The following is a 22605-nucleotide window of genomic DNA, read 5'->3' on the forward strand; positions in this document are numbered from 1 at the left end:
TAACTAAGCAATAAGTACATATGTTTGCTTTTTTTTTGTGAAAACTATTTTCGATTATTTCGTGATAATGTGAGTACAAAAACAGTACTTTGACAGTGACCACTTCCCAGCTTTCGTGCATTGTGTTCCTAAAAGAGTCTCTATTTCCGAGCGAACATCGTGACGAACATCATTAAGAACGGCGCGTTGTATTCCGCCACCAAGACTGACTTTAATTGCTTTTCATTTGTTTTAATTATCGACCTCATCGCATTCAGGCTTTTCCGTTCATTGTTAATTGACTATGAGTCGCTTGTCGGATATTTTGTGCATCCTCTGGCTGCATTATTATTCGGGTAAGTTTTCCTTGGTTGGCCCGTATACGGACTGACGTGTGTGCGTGCGAAAGCAGTGGCGGCTCGCGAGGAAGCACTCGTGGTGGTACCCAGACTGTACAACTCCTCCAGTGCGAGCGGTCCGATCTACGTCGAATTGGGAGGTTGGGTGTTAGTTCTCGGACAATCTGGTGAGTTGGTGTCACATAGTGTGCATTTTTAAATCAAAGTTTTCGCGCAACCCGGAAAAAATAGACCTGAGGTGGCTTTTACTTGATGAAAATCCATTTAACAAAATAAATAAGAACTAAAAGTTCAGATTTTCACGAAATTATATATATTCACATGACAATTGTAATATTGTAATGTTGTAATATTTGCAAACTACTAAATAGAGTTTACTGTTATCTGGATTTATTTTTGTTTATAATTTAATAAATAATTGGTTTAATGACATTAAGTTCTTTGCTGTAATTTTCTGTTCAGAGTGGCGTATTAAGCGGTCTGTGTATAAAAAAGTGAAATGCAGCCATTTTGTGTGTATAAGAGTGATTTGAGCTGTTATGTACCACTGTGTTCGTGTGTGAAGGTTTATGGTAAATGGAAAAATCTAATTTGATTTGCGTTTTCATAATAGTTGGGTCTAAAAAATTAAATGTTCAATCTCGATGGTGAATTTTATATGATTATGTAATGAGCTAATGTAATTTAAAAAAGAATTCAATTGTCTGTCTGTTCCAACAAAGCAAGCAAAGACATCATAAACATATCTATACCACCATAAGGATGTTCTAGTATGACATTTTCCAAATTATCCACAAAAATCTCCACTAACAAAGGACTGAGTGGGTTTTTCATAATCAAACCTTCCTTAGAGATGTAAATCCGTTAATTAAATTCAAAATAATTATGGTCTAAAGATACTATTAAGCAATCTAATAACAAATAACAAATGGGTTAACATGTTTCCGAGTGAGGGTGAAATCTACTAGAAATGGTGGTGTTGAAACAAGATTTATTAGATTGCTATATATAACCAAAGTTATTTTGAATTTAATGGACAGATTTACATTTCTAAGGAAGATTTGATTATGGGAAACCCACTTAGTCCTTTGTTAGCCGAGATTTTTATAGAACATCAGTCCTGTGCTGTCTTGTGAAAAATAATAATAATATATAATATATAAATAATATATAAATAATTTTTAACAAAATTGTCTGTTAATAAATTTTATTAAAAATAGAACCTAAAACTAGATAAGTTGTTGAAGGATACATGCTCCAGCTGTTTCCATGTCGCGCCACTGATTTGCCGCGAAGAGGTTTTTATTTTTTTAAGCTAAAACCGTGCATTCGACTGAAAAAAATTGAGAAATTAAATTTCTTTAGGAATGATTGGAGATATATATTTTATTTTAGGCGATATCAGTGGCGTACCTTTAATGTCTGTCAAAATAGACAGGTGAAATTCCATACACCCGCCACTGGTGTATATGTCCATGTGTGCCAAATTTCGTTAAAATATCTACAGCGGCTTACAAATAATCTCTGTATTTCCAATGTTAAGACGTTTGCTATATATGTTAATGCGAATTTTTCTTTTTAAAATTGCACAAAAAATCACCCCACTATGTACTGACGTTAAATTAGATGCTCTATTGTTAGTTTTGGTTAACGGTAAGCTAGACCTCGCCAGTCCAATTACACTTTTTTTATGTATTGGCTGAAATAAGAAAAACAAAGGCATTATTATTGTGATTATCATTGTTATTCACTATTAATATAACAATAATAATAAAAAGTAGTTAAGTTTAAGTTGGGCCTCATTAAACTTTCAAACATTGATATCCCATCTCACATGAACCCAGATTAGTGATCTCTCTGTAGTGATCGATTGAAAATACTCGATAAGAAATACAAACATTCTGATTATATATAAATATAATTGAATTCAAATAACTTTTGTCTCTAAATTTTTGTGAATTTTTTTAAAGGCGACGCCACTGGACTAATTTTATATTTTTCAATAATAAAAAGAAACGTTTCTTTCTATTTTTGGCTACCATCATTCGTTGGTCGGGCATTAAAATCGCCAAATTGAAAATAAAAACACATTTCCGTTGCCGAAGGAAACCTGCGCTTCGCTCCGGGCTTCGCGGCGGTATGGATCCGGTCCAGTGGCGCGCCGCGAGGTCCAAATCCAGCGAAATGCGACCATCTGATCGGGTCGGTATCCGGTTTGGAGTCTGAGAGTCGAGCTGCCGTGTCTATTTGCCCCCGTACGTCCCTGATCGGGTACTTCCGGTTGCGAGACGCTTTCTACTTTTTCCGTCCGCTACGCGGCGGCGCTGCCAGCGGCGGGGATCACGTCCTGTTCAAAAGGTTCGTACTAAAAAAAAAAATCGGAGTTAGACACTAATTAAAATTGATGATTTTTGCATCGATTTTCGGAAACATGCTTCATACGACGGCATACCCTTTTGAGACGCAACTGGTATACAGGATGTGCGAACACTTAAATAAATACAAAAGTCATAGATGAGACGAAGGGAAACTATTTAAAATTAGTTTGAAATATTTATTTATTAATAAATCCAAAGGATAAAAAACAAGGTTGCTTTCGAAAAATCGTCGGTGAGCGGCGAAAGTTCGTCGCAAATAGTGCTCCTGCGGACCACTATGGAACCTTCGTAAAATCGATGTAATTTGATTGTGAAAACACCTCGCATAAAGTGAACTTCAAATTTACGACATACTTCGGTAAATATCAAAATTTGTACTGGCGTACTTGCGTCCCTTGTATTATAGACGAAACCTCAAACTCTCCCTCAACACAGTACCGCTCATATCAAATCATCACATCTTTAAAAGTTTTTCATGTGTCGCCAATAATTCACCCACAAATAATTTAAGCAAAGTTCGATAAGGCTGTCGTCTTTCGTGATACACGTTCGAATACGTTTCCGATGTCTGCACACCGTTTCTATCATTCTTATAATAAAGTTTTACCATATTCCGATTTTTTTCTTTGGTAAAGTCCATTTTATAATAAATATTTTATAGTAAATATAATATAAAATAAGAGTTTTTATGCAATACTTCGAATTTGAGGGTAAAGTCTGTTCATAGATATAAGAAAGTGACTAACTCATACGAATTAAGGAAAGACTCGGGCAAGCTGTAAGAATGAAATATGGTAGAATTTAATTATTTGTGGTTTTGTTAGGAAAGACACAACAATATTTATTTATTTATTTATGTTTAAATCTAAAATAAAATTACAAATTATTTTTATTACCTACTTAAATTACTTAAAATTATTCACATAATATATCAGTATCACTATGGCTATCATCGTCTGTTCTAATTATTATTTGTTCTACATTATTTGCAATATGGATATACGATTGTTCTGCTTTTTCTATATGTTTAACAGAATTTGCCCCACGTTGTGGAGGGATGTTAAAAACTTCGGTTTCTATAAGTTTGAGGACATTCGAGTTAACACGGGGAAAAACATTGTTAGGACGAATGGCAGATTTCAGTTGGTGCCAAACATGTTCAATGGGATTAAATATACGGCGCTAAGGTGGAAGTCTTAAAACTGTATGCCCTACATTTTTTGCATAATTATCATAGACGTATTTCTTTTGTAGGTTCAAGCTTTGTAGAACCTCAATTAATTGCTTTTTGGTATAATCTTCGTGAAAATAAATGTCGTTATTATACATGTAGTTTTGGATCGTTGCTTTTGTGTCATCTGAGGAAGGGGTTTTAGTCAACTGTCTACTGTGATAACTTGCATTGCCCATTACAATTACGCTATTAGAACGAATGTTTGGAACTAGTTTGTTTTTAAACCAACTTTCAAATAAATCAGCGGTGGTGTCTTCATTGTAATCCAGAGGAGAATCTTTAATATTTTTCGCAGACAGAGAAAGTCCATTCGGAATCCAACCATCTTTAGAGCCAGCATGCAAAATAGTTATTCTTTTACCTTTTTTTGATGGCGCGTTTGTTTTACACTTATCAGTTGAGTTAACCCAACCCTTTTCCGGGGTATCTGATCACTTTCATCTACACTCGAGAAAATGTCAGTATCGCTTTTTTTTTCCTCCCTGACATGGAATTATTCACAATTTTCCATACAGTTGATGTTGCAATTTTCGCCAATGTGGCCGATTCTTCTAAAGATGCTTGCTCGCTGGCACCACGTTCAATGAGAGTCAAATAAACATTGTTTATAATTTCCTTAGTCTCACATATTTTGCATAATTCGCACACGATTCAACCCACGCTGTATTACACACGAAATAAGAGTGATTACTAATAAACTTAAGCTAAGTAGTATACCAAACCAAAGAATATTAAACACAAGTAGGTATAAAATTATTTTCTATTACGGACCACAATTTTACCTGAATTTAAATTCCGAAACTTTAGGTAATAATCTTGTTGCATTGTATGACCACCCTTATATAATCCCATTCAAAAGCAATTGGTCACTTTCTTATATCTATGAACAGACCATATCTGCAAACGTCCAATATGGCGACCATAATTTTTTTTTTTTTAATAATTGGCAGTTTTTCCGACATATTTCCATATGTTTTGAATCAATTTAAGTCATATTTATGAATCACCCTGTATATTTGATAATAATATTTTAAAATTGCTTCTTTTAGTCTCATCTATGACTTTCGTATTTAACGTTTCCCTCTAAAATCAATAATAAATGATTTACATAACTTCGACATATTGTTTGGACATCCTGTATAAGTAGATATAGAGTGTAATGCGATGCTTGGGGAAACTTTAGCTTTCTATTCTATTCATTGCTGACCACCCTGTATATACCAGTCCTTCATTAAAAAAATATTTTTACCTTTTTCATTAACCGGCCGAACGAGATTTGATTATACTTTGAGCGCGAACGTTTGCAGTGGCGTCCCCGGACGTCCCGGCCAGAGGCGCAGGCGGAGGGTCGCCAAATTACACAACGCCGACTGGCTTTACAATTTGACTGGCGACACCTTTGACGGTCTCGATTTTGGCGACGAAAATCGAAACCACGGATCGCGCGATTCGGCATCGCCGCCGCCTCCGCCACTGGATTTACCGCGCGGAAGCTGGACGGACGAGGACAACGGCTATTTTTACGACAGCGCTTGGTCAGCGTTAGGGGTTCAAAGTAAGTCCGGCCAGAAACAGCGTTAAGCTTCGGGGATCGATTTTTACGTTTTTTGATTCTTTTTTGACGGGCGACCTATAATCCTATAAAGATCATTACGTCAACTGTTTTAAAGCTCGGGGAAAATGATAAACCAATAAATTCTAATTTGCAATGACGAGTCAGTGGCATCACGCGACAGATGTAGAGCGATGAAGGTTAAGAAGGTCCTCGACAGCAGCGTCTGTCTCAGATTGAACTGCTCCAACAAGCACCTGAAGAGAAGCACCTGGCTTTTCAAAACCAAGATTCAGCAGATAGATTACATCATCACGAATAAAAAATTTAGAACCAATTTTAAATCAACTAAGCTAAATCCATATGATATATAGATGCTAGAACACTTAAAGAAGATTCGACATATAACTAAACTATCCAACATTCAAGTCAAAATCATGGGGATTGCATAGTGATAGTCAGTATAGTCATAATCATGAATAAAAGGTTTAGGAAAAGTCTTGAATCAACCAAGGTACATCCAGGGTCTGATATATCATCAGACGATGACCCTGTGAGTTCGTCCATAAACATCAAATTCGAAGTAATCAAAAGAAAACCAACTAAACAAGATATATACCCTATAACACTTATAGAAGATCCGACATATAACAAGACTAACCAACATTCAATTTAAAATCTTCGTGACTGGAGTGGTTATTCTGTTGAACATCCAATGAGGGACCTCAGGTATGGCTTCCTGCAAGTGGTTGTACAAGTTTTAAAATATTCAACAATTTAAAACTTTCAACACTATCTACACTACGTATTGTAATATTTAGGTTTATATTGTTCTATATGCAGTTCTGGCGGCGATGTCGCTATCTTTAGTTAAACTAATTATAACTGGTATGACAATATGATGTTAATCAATTTTCTCTACTAATCTATTAAGCGCGAGTGCCTACACTACTGAATAGAGAAGCAATAAACAATATTAGATGCGCCGTATGGATGAATCACAATATCTTCTGGAACAAGGTCAAGTGGACGCTGGTGGTCAAAACTAGAAATGGAATCAAATAATCGAAATATTTACTAAACTGTAAATATCGGAGCAACATCCAACAACATGAAAAATCTATTCGCACACAAAGACACAGGCAAAGACTATTCCACTAAAAACAAGATGAAGCAATTGCGATATGTTTGTTTGGCATATGAAATGTAAACATGGAGAGTGAAAGAAACATTGATGAAAAAGCTGGAGAAAAGGAGCAGCAGTAGTGTAGACAGCAGATGACGACCAGGTAGATACAGATATTAGTGACTTCACACCTTATGCCAGAAGTGTGGCAAATAAAATTGAAAGCTAAAGTTTGTAGGGAACGAGGCACATGGTGAAGAAAAATTATATTAACAATACCATTAACGCATGGGAGAAGAATTAAAAATATTACTTTAATGGTATTTTGACGAATCTTAGACGACATTGTTCGAGCCATTGATCCAAGAGTTCTACCTTTGTAACTTCATGTACAATTAAGAAGTCTCTTTTGTTTATTTTTTTGGGATCTTTGAACCTGAAGCTCATTGTGGGCATCAATTTTTGTCATTTTATCTGACTTTCATATCATTGTGTATTTACATAGAACATTTGTAGCACCAAGTAAAATCAAACGTGAAGACTTCAAGTTCCAAGTATGATAAATTTAATTAAAAATTTGTATATTTTATATTTGCATTAAAGTAACATCACACTCTGAGAGTAAGAAAGCAATATAATAAAAACCAACCAGTTTAAGTTGGTGAAGTGGTCATGAATTTAGGAAACAGTTGTTGTTTTGATTATGGTTCCTTTTTCTTTTAATGCGTCTGTTAGGGCACAGGTGGGGTGCCAGCGGATCTCCTCAAAAATGGCTGGAGATCGCGATCTGCGTCGACCACAGCGTCGTCGCGTTTCACGGCAAAAAGAAGGTCGAACAATACGTCTTGGCCCTCATGAACATCGTAAGTTTGTAAAAATACGTGTGCTTTCTGTAATCTTCCAGCATCGAAAGGATATCGTTCGTTTCGCGGTTAATCCGGATTTTATGGGATACTGCGCGAACATAACCTATAATCGTAAATCCTAAAATATATGGGCTTTGGAAAAGCCGCCCTCTAGCTAGTATCCCCATTTTTAATCTACAGGTATCAGCGTCGACTTAAAGTGGGTGTTCCTTAGGGTTTCTCTGCACGCTGGTGTTGGTTGTTGCAATGGATTGAATTAAACGTTTTATCATAATTAATATTATTCATAGGATACCATTTAAAATCGTTAAAGCATCACCATTGATGACAATTTAAAATTTAAAAGACTTTACTATTGATTATTCATCGACGCAAAATAACTGTTCTGTACCAAACTTTACATTGCTATTAACAGGATGCAGACATTTTAGAGCTTTTGTCTAATGGCAAAGATTTTCACATGATCTTGGGAGATTGGGATGACTTTAGATTCTGTATTCAGTAGGGCTCTTACAAGATAATTAAATCACAATATCCACCCTGTTTTCATGAAGAACTTATGTACCGTACGAATTATCGTAACATAATTATCAGTCGACGACATTTGCGTATCTAAGCAAGAAAAGGTTTTTTTCTACCTGACACAACATTGTTGTGACAGTATTAATTTGGGTGGCCGTTTACTGAAGTCCTTCCCTTCCTTTTCTTAGCATTCCTTACTCATACGAGGGTTTAGAAAGACACGAAAAATAAAATAGAGGTTTTAGTTAACTTAGGAAAATTTTTGAAGAACAATGGCTTACGCCTGAGGAACAAGTCCTGACTAAAGTCAGAGTTTGTGAGAAACAAATCAGCATTTCTGACATAAGTAATAATTTTTCAGAAACAATTCAGAATTTCTGAGAAATCAGTCTTAATGTCTGAGAAACAAGTCATAATTTCTAACGTAAATCAAAATTTCTGAGAAACATGTCACAACTTTGGATTTAAATCTTAATTTCTGAGAAGCAAGTCCGAATTTCTGAAAAAGAATAAACATGTTTCAAAAGTTTTTATTAACAAGTCAGAATTCTTAATATAAGTTAGAATTTCTGAGAAACAATTCAGAATTTCTGACATAAGTCCGAATTTCTGAGAAAAAATTCAGAATTTCTGAGAAATCAGTCTTAATATCTGAGAAACAAGTCATAATTTCTAGCGTAAATCAAAGTTTCTGAGAAACATGTCACAACTTTGGACTTAAATATTAATTTCTGAGAAGCAAGTCCGAATTTCTGAAAAAGAAGAAATATTTTTGTGAAATATGTGAAAAGTTCTGAGAAACAAGTCAGAGTTCTTAACATAAGTTAGAATTTCTGAGTTACAAGTCAGAGTTTTTGAAAAACAAGTCTATTGTATGGGACCTTGCAAATAGAATTTCAGATATACAGAGTAATTCATAAAGCACGGCAATCCCTAAGCTGGATATATTGAACACCAAAATACTATGATCGTAGATGCTTTCGGAAATACAGTGCGTTTAATGTTTTAATTTTATTTTGCATGTTTTCATTTTTTATAGTGTAATAATAAAAATTGTAAATCCCGACCCATTTCTAAGAAATTCTAAATTGTTTGTCAGCAATTCTATTTAGTTTGTCAGAAATGCTGTAATTCGTCTCATCTGTTGATAAATGTTAATATTTTATACTTAGATTTCGTAAGGGCTCATTATTCTTTCCTCATATTATTCTATTTGCCGAGGTAATGTCTGATTTTTAGTATTGAATAATAATCTTTTTTATTATTAATTTTATTTTTATAATTTCAGGTGAACGCCATATACCAGGATACTTCACTCGAAGCTAACATGCAGCTGGTAATATCGCGTTTGTTGCTGTACGACAACAAGAAGCTTGGCGTGGTCAGGCCGGGAAATGCGAAAAAATCCCTAGAAAACGTCAACAGTTGGAACAAAAAGCTGCAAGCCTCGTTGAAGCCTGGAGAAACACCCCATGACGTCGCCATATGGCTGACCAGGTGAGCTCGATTTTTTATAAGTTCCTAACAAAGATACGTCACTAAACATAGTATTATTTAATAACAAGCACAAAACTTTATGTCAATACCCAAGACCCGTAAGACGAAACGCGTTAAAGACTACAGAACTGTCAGCCCAATGAGGCATGTCTTGAAACTTAAATCTTGAAAATCATTTACAACCGTATATACTGAAAATGTGAGGTGGTAGTAGGCAAAATGGATTTGTAACGAGAGGCAGTATTCAGTATACAGGTTCTTGGAATGTTACTGTAGATGCGTGTTTTGCGGATTACGAAAAATCCTTCGATACCGTAAGGCACGATAAATGAATTGACATCCCCAAAGAAATGGGACTAGATGGGAGTGGTATAAGTTTTAGAGTAATCAGCCGGTTGAAAATCACTACCCTATCAGATTTATAAGAACTCCATTCCGGTACCTAGGCTGCCACTTGAATAACAAATGCCATCTAACCTCCCAAGTTAGTAGAAGTAGAATAAAGCAAACCAGACAAACTATTATGATGAAGTAGAGGCTAGAATCCAACTTTTACATTACTATGTATTTAGTAACCTATTCTAGGTTGTGGATTCTTGTGAATACTTAAGATTGCTTGGACGGATAGAATTGTAAACATATTACTTCATCGAATAAACAGCTTCAAAGAAGTTTCAAACCTCATTAAACGTTGAAAGTTGCAGAACTTTGGTCACTTTACGAGTAATGGAAAGTACAAACTATTAGACTGCATTATCCAGGGAAAGATAGAGGGTAATTGTATACCAGGATGTCGCAGAACATTGTTGCTGAAAAAGGTACGCAGAGTACTTGAAGAAGAAGTAAGAATAATGTCTTAGGTCTAAGTATGTCTCAAAAAGCGTCTAAACTTAATGTGAGTTTAACGAAAAACAAAAGGAGGATACATCTGCCGACGCTACCAAAACTTGAATGATGAAATATCCTTAATTTTTCTCCACCATTTTTTTCTCATAAAAACTTCAGATTGTCCACTTCAACTCATGAAAATTAATTCTACCCAAAAGAAATCATGGAAATGTGAAAAAACAGTGACAACTGTATCATAGGTTGGACATTGGCGGTCCTTCGGGCTACGCGCCAGTAGGGGGCGCTTGCGATCCGGAGCGAAGCTGCGCGCTGAACAAGGACGAAGGGCTGAGCAGCGCATTCATCATTGCCCACGAGATGGCGCACGTGTGAGTATCATAGGGGGGTGGGAGAAGCCCGCACTGTGATTGTTGGCTACTGTTTGAAGTCTGGGATTGAGCCACGACGGCGACGCGAAAGCGAACAACGACTGCGACGACGACACGATGGAGGGAAGTGTCATGGCGCCGATGGTGTCGGCCACGTTTAATAAGTTCGCTTGGTCAGAGTGTTCGAGGAGAGAGTTCAGGACGAGATCTCGGTAAGATAAATGATCATTTTAGCCACCTTAGTGTTCGGTCGACATATATTTTGTAGCGGTATACTTTGGACCAAACTATACCTGAAAATTCATCCACTACAGTTTGGTCATTTTATTGTGTAGCATATTGCACTTTTTTTACTAACCGCACAACTAAAATTGGGGTACGTTCCATAATTTTATTGGTTGCACTTGAAAGATGCGCAAGACACAACATACAGGGTATGACAAAAAGTACAAACATTTTAATTGTAAAGTACCCTAATTTCAAAGAATTGAGTTAAATGTTATTAAGCAAAGTTATTTAGAATTAAAAGTTATGCCAAACAGGATATATTAAAAAAAAATCGAAAAATATTAAAAAATTCTTTATTATTTTTCTTTAATAACTTTGAATACCATTGCAAATTATTCAGAGTCAGTGAAAGTCAAATCGATTTCGAAACTTTTTGTTCCAATTCCAAAATGTTCAGGTATAGTTTGGTTCAAAGTATACTGTTACAAAATATATGTAGATTCTATTAAGGCCAGTATCCATTTTCAGTAAACTTAATTATAATTTTTGATTAATTGATTTGATTGATTTATTGACTATAGCGCTTTGTTAAAAGCACCCGCCCCCCTCTTTTATTTTAGCAACTGGACCTGCCTGCTGAATCCACCGGGAGATGAGAGGGAGATCGTGTTGAATGAGACCCTCCAGTCGATGTTCACGATGGACGAGCAGTGTCGAATGGAATTCGGTAACGGGTACTCAATGTGCAGAGCGTTCGATATAATCGAACCATGTTCTCATCTGTGGTGCGGTCACGCCTCTTCACCACTGGTGTGCAAGACTAAAAAGGGCCCCCCTCTCGAGGGAACCGAGTGCGGTTTTGGGAAGGTGGGGGGTAGAATTTTGTTTTCATCGACTTGCGTTGAAAATTTTGAATTATTTATTTTGTTTAATTTATTGATTTTTGTTTGTTACCATCAAAAACCCTCTCAGCTCAGTCGACCGTATTATTCTTTTAAAGATTCCTTAATTATAATTAATTAGTTTATTTCCACTATTCAATTTCTAGTAGAAATTAAAGAGACTTTTTTATAGCGAAGTTGAAGGGGTTATTTTTTTTCTTATATTGCGTTTTCATTCAGAAGATTCTATTAATTTTTTAAAAGTAAAGTTGAACAGCCTATTTTTTTCTATAGCGAAGTTGTGGGGGCATTTTTTTATTTATTGGGTATTTTTCTTACAATAATTCTTTAATTGCGATTATTTTATTTATTTTAATTTTCGTCGGCTTAATTCATTTGAATTGAAAAGCCTCAGCGAACTTGAGGAGACTAAAAATATGATTTATTTCATTTTCAAAGAATTTTCGTTAAAATGGTTAAAATATTTTCGTTATAAAGATGTAATTGTAATTATTTTATTTATTTCAATTATCTTGTTGATAATTCAATGAAAAGCCTCTAATATAAAATTGGAAAGACTATATTTTTATTGCGTAGTTGAAGAAATTTATTCCTAAAGTGAATTTTAAGATATTACTTCATTCTATAGCGAACATATAATTGTAGTTATTTTATTTAATTCAGTTATTGATATTTCAATCATAACGAAGTTCAAAAGACTCTTTATTCCTAAAATGTTCGTTAAAAATCGTTACAAACATTCTTTAATTGTAATTATTTTATTTATTTGAATTACTATATTGATTTAATTTTTTTGAAATGAAAATCTTCTACAACGAAGACATTATTTTTCTGTTATAGAAAAGTTGAACCGTTAATTTTTTTTCCGTTTGCATATTGATATAGTTGTTATATTATGCTATTTTTTTAAATGAATTTCTTTATAGCGAAATTGAAGAAACAATTTTCTTTTTTTTTTTTTTCATTACAAATCTTTATTTTATTTATTTTGTTGCTTTAATTTTTCCACTAGAACGCGTGACGCATTGTATGAAAACCTAACAACATAATACATTTTTTACATAGTTCTTTGCGTCATACACAGTTTTGACTGTATTTATTTATTTGTTATTTATCCCGGAGAATGATTTTTTTTAACTTTCGTTGCGCAGTGGTGCGCAAACGGGTATTGCTCGGATATCCTGCAAGCTCAAGGTGGACGGGTGCCGGTGGTGCTCAACCCCCAACATGGCGGCTGGGGAGACTGGGGACCTTGGGGCGGCTGCTCAAGGACCTGCGGTGCCGGCGTTCGATTCAGGACTCGGGAATGCGATAATCCCAGGTGATCGCGCCAGTTCCGGCATATTTCCGGGTGATTAACTGAAACGCACGGTGTTGCCAATAATAATAACGTTTCCCTGATTCGGGGAATTTTTAATCTAATGCCAAAATAGAGGGATCAAAGAAAATTCACGTCACTTAGTTATCTACCAATTGTGGATATCGTTATAGGCCGTCGTACGGTGGCAGGGGGTGCGACGGTGACGCCGAAACTTGGGAAATATGCAACGTTGCTGATTGTCCCGGGCCGTACGTCGATTTGCGCGCCCGACAATGCAAGATGCTGCCGCGAATTTTTAACGCGTCATCGAGCGACACCTGGTTACCTTACGAGAGAGACGACGTCGACGACGCCGACGACGCCGTCCGCCGGGCCTGCAAGTTCGCCTGCGTCAGCGAAGAACGGAAAGAAGTGTTCGCGACCGACGAGAACTTCGCCGACGGAACGCCATGTTCGTACGAGAACCAGGACGACATCTGTGTGCAGGTTCGCAAAGCACCACGCTCCCGTGACGTCATCCGTCCCACTCGAAACTAGTCAGTGCTTGAAAGATCAACTTCCGTTACAGTGTGTCGTAGTACGTCACGCAACTCCTTCTGGCCATAGTCTGCTCTTTTTTTTTTAATTGTGGGTTGAGTTTTAGGGATGGTGCCAGACAGTCGGGTGTGACGGTAAACTGAACTCGACCGTTACGAGGGATAGTTGCGGGGTGTGCGGGGGCGACGACTCGCAGTGCGTCGCAGCTGATACCGTTTCGAGGCGGAGACTTAAGCGAAGTACGTCCCTGTGTCAAAAAACAATCGAATAAAAGTTAGACCTAACCTCATGTATACGTAATTTTTTTAACACCGCTTAGAATAAACAGCATTTTTTGAAATTCAAAATAATAAATAAACATACGAAAAAAAAATTAAAAAAACTTGGGTAAAAATTTATAACATATGGGTTATAAGTTTCTTAAGATTTTACGTTGTCATTATAATATGTGGATAACCACATAACATCAGTTTAAATTCAGTATTGAATCAAACATAAAAATAAATATAAATTTGAAAGAGCTGGATAAGAATTTATTGGTAGTAGATAATTTTCTCAAGTTTCTACCTTGCCATTTCATAACGTTGAGAACCATGGTAGACATTTTGTAATACCAGTTTAGTTTCAGAAAATATTAAAAATGCAAAGGACAGAGGAAATTATTAACAACGCAAAGTACAGAGGACGTTATTAAAAACGCAAAAGGCAGAGGAAATTATTAAAAACGCAAAAACAGAGAAAATTATTAAAAACCCAAAGTAAGGAGCAAATTACTAAAAACGCAAAAGACAGAGGATATTATTAAAAAGGTTAAAGACAGAGGAAATTATTAACAACGCAAAAGACAGAGGAAGTTATTAAAAACACAAAAGACAGAGGAAATTATTAAAAACGCAAAATAATGAGCAAATTATTAAAAACGCAAAAGACAGAGGAAATTATTAAAAACGCAGAGGAAATTATTAATAACGCAAGAGACAGAGGAAATTATAAAAAACGCAAAATAAGGAGCAAATTATTAAAAACGCAAAAGACGAGGAAATTATTAAAAACGTTATAAGCAGAGGAAATTATTAACAACGCCAAAGACAGAAAAAATTATTAAAAACGTTAAAGGCAGATGAAATTATTAACAACACAAAAGACAGAGGAAGTTATTGAAAACGCAAAAGACAGAAAAAGTTATTAAAAACGCAAAAGAAAGAGGAAATTATTAAAAACCCAAAGAACAGAGGAAATTACTAACAACGTAAAGGACAGAGGAAGTTATTAAAACAGAACTATACATCAAACATGTGTTTAGTCAAATGTGCTTCCAAATGTTAATAAAAAACGATTACCCTGCAAACATTTATGGCATAACTCATTCCTGGTGCAAAGTAAAAGCAACTTCAGCTTTGTAAAAATAAAAAAAATGTATTACAAAAAAAAATCATTAAGTGTGAACGCGCCTTTAGCGGAATTAAGTGCAAAGAAATAACCTAAGATTTAAATTCGAAGCTGAAATGTTTCGCAGTTTCAAAATATTTTCAAATATGAATTTTCTTTTTCTAACCCTCGCATCTTATTAGTTTTTTTGAACAAATATTTTCACTCGCCGCATTAAGACGGATAAGTCTGTTCACATTATTTCCCAACTAATAATAAAATATAAATTAATATTATATCACTATAAATTTACGAATAACGCGACGTTGCCACGCCGCTGAATTTTCAGGCCTGAGCAGGATCGGCGTGATACCGAAGATGGCGCGCCAAATACGCGTCGAGGCCAACGTCACCGTCGGCCATTTTAAAAACTCGAGCGCCGCTTTCATATTGAAACGGCGCAAGAAGAAAGCTTACGCCGTAACCATCCCAAACGCCGTCGTCCGCAGCAAGATCGTGGAAGGGACCAACTTCTTTTACAAGAAGTCCTCCGACACTGTCCACGAGATCTGGGCCAAAGGGCCGGTCCTGTCGGAAATGGTTGTCATAGTAAGTCCGCGACGTTGTCAGATCGTAAATGGAAACTATGAACAATTTTTGTTTTTCCAGTAGTAGATATGCAGCGAGGGTTCGGGACATTGTCTGGGGTTTATTTCACTTCATTTTTGCAATACCGATAAAAGAGATATTTTGCCGCAAATGCGTACGAGTGCCGTTTGCAGGAACACTGTTAGCACTCTCTACATTATTTGTGATTCCGCGTGATTGTGACCGAGCAGAATCGTCCTCTTGATGTTTTAGTTCTTTGATTCAAGAAATTGATACTTCTAAATTAATGTATTTTTGAAAATATTGTTAGGACAGTTTTTCTTGAACTTGCGTCATTCCTTAGTTATTCCATTACTCACTATAACTATAAAAGTAAATCAGTACACCAATTTATTGGTATAAATTGTTACAATTTTATATTCTACCATGTTTTATTCATTACTTCAATTCAAACACAGAAAAGTCTACAAACCATTTTTTTTTGTTAACATAGGTTAATAGACAATAAAAATAACACTGCAAAAGTCTTTCGATTCTTATTTTGTCACCGATGTGTCCAACAATCAAATCAAAACCAATGGGAGCATTTATTGTTGATTTTATATTATTTATATAGTCGAAAGTCCTTTCTAGTACTTCTGCTGCTTTTATTCTGGACTTTCTTGTTTTCAAATGATCTGAAAGACAAACGATTTTAATAATTGGCTATCAAAAAATTGAACAGCTTTCGTGCCGCAAAAATGCCCTTTAGAATTAGAATTACTTCTTTTTAAGCAAAATTAATGCATTATTTATTGTGTTTATATCTAGTTGAATGTATGCCATTTTTCGTTTTGGTATACGCCATGATGAATGTTCATCAAAGTATATTTGTTCTTCATATCCTCTTTAAATCAGACATAGTTGTAGTTTTGTCTACGTAAGTTTTATATACTGCTCCGTGCAGTTTGCTATTGACTTCAGGTATTACAAGTACTACTCAACTTTTGGTCCAACAGGTTTCATTGTCTTACATAAAAAAGAACACGTGGAATAAAATCCATATAGCCAGCAAACAATTTTGTATTACTAACAGCACTCGTTTATTCCTCTAGTGTTCCCAACATATAACTCGCTCTAGTCTACGGCTCTTCCTCATTGGTAGCATTATACATACAAACATAAACTGACAAGTCCAGACTCGTTGCGGTGGTTCAACGTTCAATGTTCTCCGTTTTTGAGTCAAGTTCCCGGGATTTTCATGGAAATAGATAGATAGAAATCGCTTAAGCCAGAAATCGTAACTTTATCACCAAATAATGAAGCGGCAAGTCAAGAAACTCCATTATCCTTGCACGCAGAGTAGAGCAAATTGAATTAAATTTGCCGACTCTGCCATAAGAAAAAAGAAACATTACGAGTCAAAGGATCTAACTAAGGTCTGATGTAAATATGGCAAATGGGCAATCCCTTGGTTTGTCTTCGTTTTGGAGTGTCTCCCTTCTTTTTTCGTCTATTTTTTGATGGCTGGTTTTATACCTTACCACCCAATCAAAACTAATTTGGATTGGATAGCTTTATAAGTTAGATTTAGATTAGATTTATTAGAAATCCTTTTCGTCATTGAAATAGATATTTTTTGCAGCTCCTACTATTTCTTGAGTTTTTGAACCGTCTGTGCATTGATGGGCTATTTTTCGATTCTTCTCTATTTGGTATTTGTGTCCTGTCACGTTAAACATTAGGACATCAATTATCAATATCAGGTTGGTGAGATGCTTTGTGTCGGTATTATTCTATGGCGTAAAGGAACTTTTAGAAATCTGGAAATCTGTCAGTCATGAGAAGAATGCGAGGAGAACATTACTTCAACAATAAAAAAAGGATCACAAATCAGCAATTTCGATCAGACGATGAGAGAACATGAATGTATAAGAATGTATAACAAAACAGTACTTCAGTCTAGTGCTATTCATAGGACTTCCCTTGCCTTTATCTCCATGTACAGCTTGTCTTTGCCATGCCGGTGGATCTGTGCAAAAATCAAATGGTACCGTATTCAGTGGATTTTGTGCCCATAGCTCTAATAACATTTTCACTCTACTCAACTGTTCTTTTGCCTCTATCTGCGTGGTTCTTGTCCACCAGAAGTTATTATTTGGTTTTAGTATTACTCCGTACAGCTTTTAAAATTTTACAATTTTCTCATTTTCGCAGATATATACTTCATTCTGCCTTGTCATTTGATAAAGACAGTTAACGTTCGCGTTTCAGATGGTGACGACGCCTAGCGACGTCGACAGGGGAGTGAACGTATCCTCCCGCGTGAGCTACTCGATCCACAAGGACTCCCTGAAGCCGTCTGCTCGGTTCGTATGGATCAGGGGCGGCTGGGGACCATGTTCGGCTAGCTGCGGCGGCGGGAAACGACAGAAGACGAACGCGTGCTGGGACGAACGATCGGGCAAGATCGTGCGGAAAAAGTTCTGCTCGTTGCTGAACAAACCGGCCCTTGAGACTGAGACCTGTAACAGTTTCGGGTAAATTAATTAGTAGAATTTTCATTAATAACGTGTTTAAATAACAAAAAAATTAAAAATTGTGCCGCCATCTGTAGTTGTGTGGCGTAGGTAAATCCGATTTTTGTTCTTCTTCTTATTGTGCCTTGTTCCATGTTTTAAGCAACTCCAAGCAACTGTTTGGCTTCTTCCTGGCATCTGTCGTCCTCTATTCTGCCATTCATTTCATTGTAAGCTGTAGAATCGGGTAACGATTTCCTTCCTTATGGTTCTCTTAGCATTCAACCAACCACATTTCAAATACCTCGTGACGGTAGATTGTGGCAGCTTTCAGAGTTCGGCCTCGTAAAACAACACAGATCAACGTTTTCACAGACCACAGTGATACAGTACAAATCTTTTGGATTCCTCGCGTCGTTTGTCGATACATAGATCTTGCTTGGCTTTTTCAGCGCTCAACTGAAACTCTGAAGAAGCCAATAGGATGATTGGCGAAATCTTAGAATAGCACAGATCAAATGTAACATTTGTCCCAACTTTAAGTTCAGATCCCATCTTCTGGAATCTTGTATTGGATAATTTAGTTCTACAACTAATTTCATTTTCCGTGTCCTGTATATGTAGTGACGGGTCAAATTATGTCTGGCGGCTGAAGAATATAAACTCGTTAGTTCGGAATCTGTAGTTCTTTGATCCGGGCTACCATCTGTGTGGCGAAACTTTTTTTGGATAGGAATCCTTACGTTGTGCCACTACCTGAGTTAAGTGGTTAAACTAAATCCGATTATTTTGGTAAAGCAATTTTGATATCTCGAGAAATCTCCATGGACGGAGGATGGTCAAGTGATGTGAGGTAACTACTTAAGGATTTTTTTCTTGCTTTTCACTTTTGTGCATTCTGAAGGTGAAAATCATACAACTAAGAAAATGCCGGTTGAATTTCTAAATTTTTCGATTTACATCTGACGTACGAAAAATACTATTTTGAGACTCTGTTTACACCTTGAATTTAATTGCTTCTTTTTAATTTTTAAGCTGTGACTTCGCATGGGTTGCTGGGGAATGGGAACCATGTTCTGCGACATGTGGGTACCGAGGGACGCAATGGCGCGAGATTTACTGTGTTCCAGGCGCGATAGGGATCAATCGGGGGCACCGAGTCCAGCTATGGAGGTACATGGTGGAACCCGGTAGATGTCGCGACTCCAACAAACCCCTACAGACGAGGCCTTGCAACAGGGTACCGTGTTTCCGGTACTGGGAGTATGGCAATTGGTCTCAGGTACTTTTTACCTCTTCTTGGTTAGTTGTTTAAAGTTGTTCTTTTGTTTATTTAGTAGTTTTTTAAGCGGCTGCGTCGCATTTATACTCTTTTGGTGCACTAATTATCCTGAAGCTCCAAGTTTACGTTGAATATAGAGTTCCTTAACAAATAAATAGTTTTAGGGTGATACTGTAAAGGATACTCAAAATGGAACTGGCTTATATATTCATGCAGCCATTTATGTAATGACTAGTAATGCCGTTTATCTATTTTTTGATATTTGAAGCAGTTCCGCGCATTTTTCAAAAACTTCCACAGGCTGCTGTAATTCTAGTTACAAATTTTCTGGATTTCTGCTGCGTCGGTTATTGTTGAGTCGACCTTGTTGACGTTTGCTGTTTTGTAAGGTTCAACTCAGCCCTCAAATTTATGTCTTTAATATTACGTATTAATTTATTATTTAACTAACTAACAGATGGTGGTTGCTAACAAGTTAGTAATTATTTCTAAAAATAATGGAACAAAAATTAATTGCTAATCATCACCTCACCCCCCCCCCCCATTCACTTGCAAGCTTATCGATTAGCTGATCCAAGTCAATATGAGTAATTTCTGGGGACTTTTTAGGCCTTCCTCCAGTTCCCGACTCACGACACTTCATCAGCCAGTTTTCTTGCCAATGCTCTCCTTTGTAGGTTGTCATATTTTTTTGTTAAGGTCACACTGTCCCTAAACCTCTGACCATTTTCATTGTTTAATTCCCTTTCAATTTGTTTGTCTTTTCTTATTGATTACTCTTTTTTATTATCTAGTACTGCTTCTAGTACTGCTTTCTATTTCCTCCCCACACAAAGCAATACTGACTCATTATAATTACCTGATTTTTGAGGTGTTTCAAAGGCTAAAGATGAGAACATAACCAACAAAATGATAATCAGCAATCTGATTTTTGACAGAACAGGACAACTACGCATGCACAAACGTTACCAACCTAACATTATGTTCTTGAAATGGGTGTAGTGGAGCTGGGCCTATAAAAACCCAGCGTAGTTTAGTAGAACTTTACCTTGAACTGTTCAACTGGGCCTTGTTGATATTTTTTGAATTGTTTCTCCGAAGATGTTGTTTTGACGTTATATTTCTTAAGACCTATTGATAAGTGGTCAGTGTTGGTTTGAATTTAAGGAAGGACAATAGCGGCCAGTGTAGGCTGCTTTCGGGCTCATTGTCCTTTCAAAGGTTTTGGTGAAGTGTGATGTTCAAATTATTTGATAAAAGAGTTGATGTTTTAATTCTGTAAACAAGAGAGTTGATAACCGATAATTTTTGGGATGGTGATGTGATAATGCATTAAGGTATCGGTCTGTCTGAAATAAAGTTGAGAGTTTCCGGAATAGGGACTTCTAATAGATGACGTAGGATCTGTTTTAAGTTGACGATAAGATCCTTCTGAAGAAGGATCTCGATTTTTTTCCCTTACATTGACTTGTGTTCATGACCCCCGTAGCATTTGATTTATCTGCTTTTAGCATTAAGATGTCGGGATTATCTTTTAGGTATTTTAGATCATCGAGTTCAGGTTTTCGAATATTATATTTAGAGGTTTGCGTTTTTTCATTAGTTGAGTTGAGGTGTTTGTTTAGGATTGACTCGACAATAAGTGGGACAAGGACAAAGTTCAAACCTTTTGCAAGAACTGATTTTTTCGTCTGAGAAAGTTGGTGCTATGATATATTGAGAAGAGTTTGATCATTTCACTAGTGTCGACGTTAGTTTTTCAATCTTTCGAATGTGATTCTGGGTAGAAGATGTACGAAGATGACCTGATGACCTGGTTCTTTCACATCAAACTTTATTTTTTAATTCGCCAGATATAATTGCTATAATTGGCAATTCAAGGGCTATATAATATTTTTTATGACCTATGCGATATATCTTTTTGGTCATTAGAACTCCAACTTTTGCAATACCTCTGTTTTATTGCTGATGTGGGTACTTTTACGCTATACCGCGATACAACTTCAACGCTGAATATGTGCATCATATGGAATACTTATTTTTTCATTTGCAATATAGATGGTTAGTTTTGTGCGCGGTTGTAACAGAGGATCTTTGAAATCTTCCTCTTCTCATATTTAAAATTATTTTTCATGGATGCCATTGGAGTTGCAAATTTACCACTTCAACCGAAAATAATAACAATATTTTTTTAAAAAGGCAACTGTCAATTTATAATTAGCAAATTATGCAATAATATACAGGAGGATCTATTTAGAATTAACGGTATCTTATTAATATACGAGAATAGAAAAAATACAGGTAAATCTGACAACGCCGCACAAGTTGACGTTTATCAACGGTACGATCTCCGAGGCTTCTGGATGTGGACACTAGAGGTCTCTGCTGCGGTTGAAAAACAATTTGTTTCAGTGTTCGACAACTTGCGGGACGGGCGTGTCCATAATGACGCCACACTGTCCGGCCGGACTCGACGGCACTTGCGGGGATCCGCCGCCTCCGAAAACTAAGGCCTGCACCGGGGTCAAGACCAGTACGGACCTGTGCAAGGGACGAAAAACCGGTCATTGTAGAAGAGACGAGTCCAAGTATTGCGTACTCGAGCTGCTGTCAAAGTACTGTCAGTTAAAGGCGTTTAAACGCGTCTGTTGCAAGTCCTGCGGCAGGCCAATGAAGCAAAACAATATTTAAGCCGTTTTAAGACTAATAAAACCGGATAAATCGATTAGTGGTGTTTGTTATTTTCATTACCTGTCCACAAAATTTTATTTGGTAGAGAAAAAATATAAAAAAATGGGAGAACACAAAATGCAATGGGAAAACTTTTTTTTTACAAAAAAATTGTGAAAAATCCACAGTGTAATACCACGCACGTTAATGGACTCATTTATAATTTACCAAAAATTAACAAACATTGACTATTTAAAATGTTTTTAAAGTGTATTTAAAAATGTTATTTTTAAAATAATATTAATTTTATTGTCATGGAAGAGAATCGGCATAAGGTAAAACTTTTCTAACAGGAATCCGAAAGTCGGTTTTTATAAACTTATTTTTTCCAAATTACAAACATTAGAGCGTATTCAGGTGACTAACTAACAAATCGGCGAAACAACAGTTTTACGTGATT

The 22605-nt window shown here is 36.2% G+C and overlaps 1 protein-coding gene across 2 annotated transcripts; it reads left to right on the forward strand.

Moving 5' to 3' along the window:
- Positions 1-139: 139 nt before the first annotated feature.
- Positions 140-22194, forward strand: LOC132700471 (A disintegrin and metalloproteinase with thrombospondin motifs 2-like). Of its 2 annotated transcripts, none has more exons than XM_060667820.1 (16): positions 140-335; positions 389-505; positions 2444-2696; positions 5258-5505; positions 7364-7491; positions 9305-9513; positions 10602-10730; positions 10790-10942; positions 11579-11825; positions 13012-13181; positions 13352-13667; positions 13825-13957; positions 15436-15695; positions 17949-18214; positions 19229-19475; positions 21888-22194. In XM_060667820.1, the coding sequence occupies exons 1-16, from the start codon at positions 284-286 to the stop codon at positions 22164-22166; spliced, it is 3207 nt and encodes a 1068-aa protein (XP_060523803.1). In that variant the 5' UTR covers positions 140-283; the 3' UTR covers positions 22167-22194. The 2 variants fall into 2 exon arrangements, with proteins under 2 accessions (XP_060523803.1, XP_060523804.1); XM_060667821.1 differs by having other exon boundaries at positions 392-505.
- The last annotated feature ends 411 nt before the right edge of the window (positions 22195-22605 follow it).

Source organism: Cylas formicarius, unplaced genomic scaffold (assembly GCF_029955315.1).
Source record: "Cylas formicarius isolate icCylForm1 unplaced genomic scaffold, icCylForm1.1 PGA_scaffold_4__25_contigs__length_36172078, whole genome shotgun sequence".
NCBI lineage: Eukaryota > Metazoa > Arthropoda > Insecta > Coleoptera > Brentidae > Cylas > Cylas formicarius.

Bases quoted from the DNA above. Each gene is read 5' to 3' on its own strand.
- LOC132700471 (XM_060667820.1), top strand. From the start codon at position 284: ATGAGTCGCTTGTCGGATATTTTGTGCATCCTCTGGCTGCATTATTAT. The intron at 13,958-15,435 runs GTACGTCCCTGT...CTGAATTTTCAG, and splicing joins GAGGCGGAGACTTAAGCGAA to GCCTGAGCAGGATCGGCGTG. The intron at 15,696-17,948 runs GTAAGTCCGCGA...TTCGCGTTTCAG, and splicing joins TGTCGGAAATGGTTGTCATA to ATGGTGACGACGCCTAGCGA.